General features: G+C 45.8%; 1 protein-coding gene across 2 annotated transcripts in view; it reads right to left on the reverse strand.

Moving 5' to 3' along the window:
- Window positions 1–4,244, reverse strand: part of RFX8 (RFX family member 8, lacking RFX DNA binding domain) — a 62,972-nt gene extending 58,728 nt beyond the window's left edge. The window contains exon 1 of one of the 2 annotated variants that reach the window (XM_032840430.1): window positions 4,139–4,244. In XM_032840430.1, coding sequence (XP_032696321.1) covers window positions 4,139–4,212 — 74 coding nt within the window. In that variant the 5' untranslated portion in view covers window positions 4,213–4,244. Of the gene's footprint in view, window positions 1–1,490; window positions 1,513–4,138 lie in introns of those variants that run through there. The other variant, XM_032840431.1, reaches the window with a different exon arrangement.
- Window positions 4,245–8,657: the final 4,413 nt, after the last annotated feature.

Raw genomic sequence — 8,657 nt, forward strand, 5'->3', positions numbered from 1 at the left:
TTGAACTGCCACATGGTGACTTTGCGGCTTCGATCCTGGCCGCACATCATTTCTGGCCACGCCTTTGGTGGTTCCCCAAAGTTCCCACCAGATTTCAGAGACTGGCCTGTGGTGGGCAGCCAGCATACATTAACTGGGAAAAATGGAAGGTTTGAAAGAAAGTTTTAGTTTGTCTGGTAAGAGCATCTGTTCTTACCAGGGTCATGCCTTTACTTCAGCTCAAATAGTAGTTGGTTCAGCATTTAGTCTCCGCAGGCATAGGAAATTATGATTTTTTAAAAAAGATTTATTTACTTATTTGAGAGAGAGAGAGAGCACGCATGAGTGGGGGAAGTGAGGGGCATTAGAAGAGGAAAAAAATCTCAAGCAGACTCCCTACTGAGCACTGAGCCTGACTTGGTGCTAGATCTCGTCACCCTGAGATCATCATGACCTGAGCCAAAATCAAGAGTCAGATGCTTAACCAACTGAGCCACCCAGGGACCCTTATGATTTTTTTTTTAAAGTAAATGATTTTTTTAAGTAATCTCTGTACCCCATGTGGGGCTCAAACTCACAAACCCAAGATCAAGAGTTGCAATGCTTTATTAATGGAGTCACCCAGGTGCCCCTCAAAATTATGATCCCAAGTATTACCCTGGACTTTGCACCGCACAGATAGGCTTGTATTCTGACTCTGAGATACCTCCTAGAGCTTTTGTGACTAGAAAAAAAGCACATGATGTGCCTAGTACACTTCTTGGCACACGGAAGCTCTTTTCGGTGTCGTTTTAGTGTCTACCTCCAAAATATTCAGAGGAAGCAAGACGTCGCTGTTGTAGACTGGCCTCACAGAAATATCTGCAGTAAATGAGCCTGACTTTTAACTACATGTGGGTCTAAGGAGAGGCTAATGGGAGTGGGGGATTGTGTAGGCAGTAGGCTGGGCTGAACTACTGGCAGGTGAGATTGGTTAAGCATTTTACTCTGTGTCACTAAAAATGTGTTTTGGTGATCCATGATTATAAAGCTGTGGGATGAATCAGACCACTGGATTCCTTGCTTAGCTGCCTAAGAACGGTATTTACCAGGTCGCACTGTCAGATGAAGTTGATTGCTAAGATTGTAAAAACATTCATGATGTTCTCCTTCTTTTGAGCGATGGACAACTGGATAGTAGCCAACATCAGAGCGCACATACCTAGCCCTGCGATTCTCACATTTTCTGAGCGCTCCTTTCCATGGTAAAGAAAAATGTAATGCTGGGAATTACACATGCTGGGAATTATAGTATCCTGATTCCTCCTGATCAAAAGCTCCTATGAATTCTGTATCTTTCAAAATAAATTTGCATTTCATTAATTTCAACAGTTTGCAGAAATTTGAAAAAGGCATGTCATATGTGGGAGACCGTTATTTTAGACTATGGCCAAGCTCAGCATGCATAGAGATTAGAAGAGATGTCGTAGTTTCATCTGAGGTCTGAAGCCAAGGGTCCCACCATGTCAGACCTGTTCGGTTTGCACTACCCAGCAGGGGAAGTCAAATCACTGTTCTTCATCCCTTTGTGCTCCCCCCAAGGTCTGATCACTTGTCTCTCCATTCCTACAGTCCTTCCTGTCTGTGAAACAGAAAATGTCTGTTACTTCTGTTCCGGGAGACTGTCCTGCTCCTTGCAGGATCTTTCTCTTGGAGAATTTATCGTGTTTAGGACAGTGGCACTAAAGTCTCCAAGGAATGCTGAGGACCTAACCAGTGACTGGAAAATGAAGCAATGAAACAATGCTAAAAGTGGAATGTTTTTTCCATGTGACAATAACCACCCCCCTCTTTCGCTCAGAAAGAGTGTCTAAACAGCTCGCACACTATTACCCACTGCCACTCTTCTAGGAAACTTGGTCTCCTTGGACATCTTCTAACTCCCACCAGGAAGCCAAGGCTCTGGATTACAAACTCAATTGCTCTACTGTGTGTGTATGTGGCTTTTAAAATATATATTTATCTTTTAATTGTGATAAAATATACATGACAAAATTTATATTTTAAAATGTACAGTTCAGTGACATTAAGCACCTTCACATTGTTGTGCAAACATCACCACCATCCAACCATAAGAACTCTTTTCATTTTGCAAAACTGAAATCCTATACCCATTAAACACTAACTCTTCCTTCTCTTTCCCCGAGTAGCTGGCACCCACCATTCTACTTTCTGCCTCTATGAATGGGAATACTTTAGGTACCTCATACAAGTGGAATCACAGTATTTGTCCTTTCATGACTGGCTTATTTCATTTAGCATAATGTTGTCAAATTTCATCCATATTTAGCATGTATCAGAATTTCCTTCCTTTTTTAACCCTGAGTAATAGTCCATTGTATGTACGTATCACATTTTATACAAAAAGTTGTTTCCACCTTTTGGCTATTGCGTATAATGCTGCTATACATATAGGTATGCAAAAATCTGCTTGAGTCCCTGCTTTCAATTCTTTGGGGATACATACCCTGAAGTGGAATTGCTGATCATATGGTAGTTCTATTTCAATTTTTTGAGGTGCCGCCATATTGTTTTCCATAATGGTTGCACCATTTTACATTTCCACCAGCAGAGCACAAGGGCTCTAATTTCTCCACATTTTTGACAAAACTTGTTATTTTCTATTTTTGTTTGTCTGATAATGGCCATCCTAATGGGTGTAAAGTGGTTGGGCTATATTTTTAATGCCAGTATTAAAACCACCAGTACCAATGATCTTTAAACACTCACCTCATCGACTAAATACCTAAAGAGCAGTCCTCCACAGGCAGCTATGCCCTCTTCACCTCCATTTCTCCACCTCCTTCCCCAACTTTAAGAGCATGACCTCTGCATTTTAGAGGCCTGTAGGGGTGGATAGGAATTCATGGCATAGGACTTGAATTAGTTTTCGTTTGGCTCACTGCTAAAATGGTCTGCACCATCCTAAGTGATTTAGGGCACCTGCACTGTGGGCAGCCTGCATTATGTCATTTCACAGACAACCTCAGGAGGCTGTCCAGGTATGTTTGAATCTCCAATCATTCTTTCAAGTCTCTGGAATATAACGCAAATCCAGAAACTCTAATTTACTAAACGGTGACCTGGAATGGTTGACAAAGGCATCCTTATAGGTCTTTCTTCTAAGAAAGAGCCACTCTGCTGAGGAGTCTGAGTCAGTGAGTGTAAAAGAAAGAAAGCATTGCTGTAGTATTCTGAAAACTTGATGTGTGCTCTAATATGTATTCTTTTGATTTTTTTTCTTCTATGCAAGATAAAATATATCAAAAATTTTCTCTTGGAAGAAAAGAGTAAAACTTTAGGTCTTTTCATGTTATAATCACAAACAAACCCTTCATTTTTCTATTTTGCTCACATAACTTTTTCAGAAAATCTTTCCTGAGAAATATTCCTTAAAACCTTTGAAAAAAAGTAATCAGATATCTGCTATTTGTACACCTTATAAAACTTGGGTTTTCGATTTTAGGACTGGTTTCAATTATTTTCCTATTTATGAAAAGCTACAAACCCATGAGTTCATCAGTCCCAGAGGCTAATGATATTTTTCTTTCCAGTTTTTCTGCCCCTATTTAAATAGCCAGAAGTGAATTTCACAAACAATGTGGAATGCATTGTTAAAGCTAAAAATTGCTTTGCTCTAAGTTAGAAAACATCCCATTCTGGATCTCCTACTGAGGGGAAACATTTCCTCTCCTGGCCAACGCCCACGTGCCTTCAGATGTATATGTAAGAGCGGGACCAACCAACAGGCCCCCCAGTGTGGGGCCAGTCTGGATTGCTTCCCTCCGTTAGTGTGACCAGCAGGGAAGCCCCCACATGGAAAACCCACCCCAGGAGGCCTTTACGGTGTGTGCGTGTCTCCAGCTCCATACGCTATCAAAATTCACTGGTTCTGGGTGTGAAGGGCTGTCCTTCTAGCGCTATTTATCAGGGCTCCTGTAGCACCGGCGGTCACTCCTCACACTGGGCACTGGCCGGATGTCCCGGGGACAGCCGCAGAGGGAGTGACGTTTCCCCCTTCCCTGCCCCCAACTTTTCCAATCTATCGGGCCAGACCGCCTCGCCTCCCAGCCTTGACCGCGAAACCCGGCCGGGTGGAAAGGCGCCCTGGGCGGCTCACCACTGGATGATGCCGCTGTGCAGGCCCCGGGTGCCCCCGCCGCCCGATGGGGAGGCCGGCTCCTCCTCAGCCATGGCTCCGACCAGCGCCCGCCACACCGAGACAGGGAGCGGGCGGCTGCTCTGCACCCGTCGGGGCGCCGCCGCTGCTCGGTGTTTACTTTAGAGCTGGGCGCGCGGGGCACGCGGGGGGCGCGGAGGGGCTCGGGGACTGCAGCGGAGACAGCCCGGCCAGAGCCCCGGGCTCGCGGCGGACGCTGCTTGCTGGGTTGCGCCCTGAGCCCTACGGTGAAGGTTGCTGGGAGCGGGACTGGGGAAGACCGGGTCGCCGGGCCCCTAGATCAAAAACTCGAAAGACAGAGATGCATGGGTGGTTCAGCACGTTAAACCCTCTGCCTTCGGTTCAGGTCATGATCCCCCGGTCCTGGAATCGAGTCCCGCATCGGGCTCCTTGCTGTGCAGGGAGACTGCTTCTCTCTCCACCTCTGCCTGCCACTCTGCCTGCTTGTGCGTTCGCGCGCGCGCTCTAACAAATAAATAAATAAATAAAATCCAAAAAAAAAAAAAAAAAAAAAAGATTGAAAGACAGAAATACAGAACTTACTCTTCCCACCTTGCTACCAAGCCATGAAACAAATGAGGAAGCAACAAACACAAACCAATGTGTAAGTTTCAAATCTCGTCACACAGCAGTGGTGACTAGCAGTGGTCCTTAACCCTGTGTGCACTTTGGAATTACCCGAGCGGTTTTCAAAAATATTGACGCCCAAGAGCCAACCCCAGAGGTTCTGATGTAATTTGTCTGGGGGTGGGAGCAGCCTAGGCAAACGGGCTTTTACAAGCTCCCCAGGAGTATAATGATGTTGGTGTGCACCCGGCACTGAGAACCACTGGTCCTGGGAGTTTTGAGGGGAGCTGGCATCAGGATTTTTGAGGCCGACCCCAGATTACTCCAGTGGTGGCTGGGGCTGAGAACCGCTGCCCTGGAGTGATTCCCCAAACCTGCAGCTAGGACCAGGCCGTCCTTGCCCTCAGGAGCTGTATGTTCACGTCACTGATCTGTGATGTCAAACTGCTTACTGTCTCCCAAGCTAATGTCGTATACTGAAGAATTGTGTGGCTATTGTAAATATTAAGTGACCTAATAAATGCAGGCCATGTGGAGTGAAAAGCTCAGTCAGGCAACGGCTACTTTGGCTGCTGACTACTTCAAAGTCCTCTCATAAACAATTCTTCATCTAGGTTAAAAACACACTTTAACACTTGCTGACAACTCAACAACAGCAACAACAAAACATTCCAATTAGAAAATGGGCAAAGGACTTGAATATCTTCTCCAAAAGAAGATATACAAATGGCTAATGAGCACATGGAAAGATGCTAAACATCATTGGCCATTAGGGAAATGCAAACCCAGATCACAATGAAATATCACTCTACACTCATTGGGGTTGCTCTTATTAAAAATAAGAAATAAAAACAAGAAAATAACAACTGTTGGTGAAGATGTAAAGAAACTAGAACCTTGTTCATGGCTGGTGGGAATGTAAAATGGTGCCGCTGCTATAAATCCAGGTGGTGTCTCAAAAAATTAAAAATAGAATTAACAAATGATCCATCAGTTCCACTTCTTGGGTATGTACTGTTGGGGAAGAAAAATTTTCCTTTACCCTTCAAAGATTCTTATGGCTGGCCTCAGAATTAAATTTACATCAGACTATTAACAGGAGAAAAACAGATTTAATTTTGTAAGAATGGGAACCCCACATACACGGGTGGTGTAAAGACAGAAAGGTAAAATGAGGTATATATGCCATCCTGAGCTGAGGAATGGGATAGGAGTCTGTGGCTTCAAAGGGGAATAGGGCAATTCACAGGACAATAAGAAATGGCAAATGTTTGGTAATTAGAATTTGCCCTGCCATTTGGATGGGTCACTTAGATAAAATTTATCTCTGGTAGTAATTTTATTCTGGGAAAGATCCCCAGTTTAGACTCTTCTGGGTAATTAAGGGAGGAGTGAAGTTTCTCTTGAGCCCACAGGGTCTCAGTTGCCTGCAGCTTAAAACAGTCCACAATGCCTAAGTGGCACATTTTGGGGAGACTTGTACTGAATCCCTTCAGTGCCCAAAAGAACGGAAAGCAGAGACTCAAACAGATATTTGTAATTTGTACCCCCTATTCATAGCAGCATTACTCACAATAGCCAAAAGGTAGAAACAACCCAAAGGTCCATCAATGTGGAGAAATAAGATGTAGTATTTGTATTTACATACTTTGGAATGTTATTCAGCCTTAAAAAGGAACGAAAGTCTATTACATGCTACGATATGGATGAACCTTGAAGACTTTATTGCTAAATGAAATAAGCCAGTCACAAAAGTATGATTCCACTTATTAGGTACCTAGTATAGTCAAACTCAGAGAGACAGAAAGAATCATAATTACCAAGGGCTGGGAGAGGAAAAATGGGGAGATGTTGTTTAATGAGTACAGAGTTTCAGTTTGGGATGAGGGAAAATTTCTGGAGAATAATAGTGGCAATAGTTGCACAATGTAAATGTACTTAATGCCACTGAATAATACACTTAAAACTGGTTGAAATGGTAAATTTTATGTTACGCATATTTGACCACAATTTTTTAAAAATCTGTCTCACAAAAAAATAGAAAAAAAAAAAGAAGAAGAAGAAAAGAAAAGAAAAAAGAAAAAAGATACCCGGGGGCGCCTGGGTGGCTCAGTTAGCTAAGCATCTGACTCTTGATCTCAGCTTGGATCTTGATCTCAGGACTATGAGTTTGAGCCTCATGTTGGACTCCACACTGGGCATAGAGATTACTTTAAAAGAGTTAAAAAAAAAAAAAAAATGCCACACCCCTGCCACTAATACCACCTGAACACATTTGGGTAACCATTTTTGGAAGCAGGGCTGAAATTCATTCAAAAAACAGCAATGGCTGCCTTCCACGTGACAGTATAGAAAATAGCTGTTGGTGCCTGAGTGGGTTAGTTTGTTGGGTGTTTGACTTTTGGTTTCAGCTCAGGTCTTGATCTCAGGGTCATGAGTTCAAACCCCACACTGGGCTCCATGCTGGGTGTGGCGCCTACTTAAAAAAATAAAATTAAAAATTAAAAAAAAAAAATAAAGCATATCGGGAGGTCTCCAGGGCCAGTACTCTTCCTCCAGTGGGGACACAATCATCGGGGTATCAAGGACAAAGCTCCAAAAGCAATTCCAGAGGAGAGATCGCAGGACATTCATTAAGGCACCTGAGCCTTGAAGTTTGGCCAGGTCAATGGAGCCAACACCAGATGGCATCTGACTCCACTTTGGGGAGCTGCACCAGGAATCAGCCTGGTTCTGAAAACTTGGGGAGGGTGTTTTTTCCAGGGGAGGGGGGTAGGTGTGGGTGGAAAGGACTTCTAAATAAGCAATGGAGGCCAGTGTTTGCCCTTTTTATCTTTTCAGCTGAATTTCCTTATTCAGGGCTGGCGGTTTTAAAAACCCATCCAGTAGGGGACACTTGACATTACATCGGCCCCTCTCAGGCCAGGACCCAAGGGGAAGAGCATGTGGAGAGACTCCTTCATGACCTGGCAATGATAGGAGGCCAACTGTGTGTTTCTGTTTCTCTCTCTTTCTTTCTTTCTTTCTTTCTTTCTTGCACATGAAAGCATCATTTTATTAAAATTCACAGCCTACCTCCAACACATAACATCAAACGCGAGCCGCAGGGTCACCAAAAGCGAGCCACTGGGAGGGAGCAGGACACAAATGCGGCTCTGAGACGCGATCACATGGGCGATGCCACGGCGCCGTGCGTGCGGAGACAGAGTGGGGACAGAAACACAGCCGCGGCCCCCGCCCCGCCGGGATTCACACGCAGGAGGCTCTTTGGAAAAGGCTTCGCATCGACGCGCCAACCTCAGCTCGGTCCCTGCCAGACGCGGCGGCCACGGCAGCCACACGATGGGCTGGACAGGGAGCAGCGTCGGGGCGCGCGGGGTTTGCCCCACCAAGGCCTCAGCCCCGCTCAGCCTGACCGCCAGCACGCTGAGGCCGGCACCGGGAGCCGAGGTCCACCCAGGGCAGAGCAGTGAAGCCAATGCCAGGAACGCGCCGTTCTCCCATCTGACCCCCGAGGAAGTGGCGGCTGCGCTCCCGCTCACACCACGCGTTTGGCTGGCCGGGAGCTGCGCTCGCTCGCTGGAATTGCCCCTGGGACCGAACAGACAGGTTCAAGGCGGTTCTGGCTATACTCACGGGCGAGGTGCTCAGGCCCCAGGGCCCCCGTGTTGGCCCCGGAAACCCAGCCCATGGAAGAGAATCTCTTCTGGGCCTTCTGAATGCATGTGGGTTCGACTGTTGAACACTACCTGCCTCTCTCTTCCTGCCTAACTCGTCTTGCTTCAACCCTTCACGAAGTTGTCATAGGGTAACAGGGGTCGGAAACCCCGGCAAGCCCCATCCAGTCCGCTGCCTGCAGCCGGGGCTCAGTCACTCAGACTCCGCAGGTCAG

The sequence above is a fragment of the Lontra canadensis genome, unplaced genomic scaffold, assembly GCF_010015895.1.
Source record: "Lontra canadensis isolate GAN:19392208 unplaced genomic scaffold, GSC_riverotter_1.0 scaffold112, whole genome shotgun sequence".
Classification (NCBI taxonomy): domain Eukaryota; kingdom Metazoa; phylum Chordata; class Mammalia; order Carnivora; family Mustelidae; genus Lontra; species Lontra canadensis.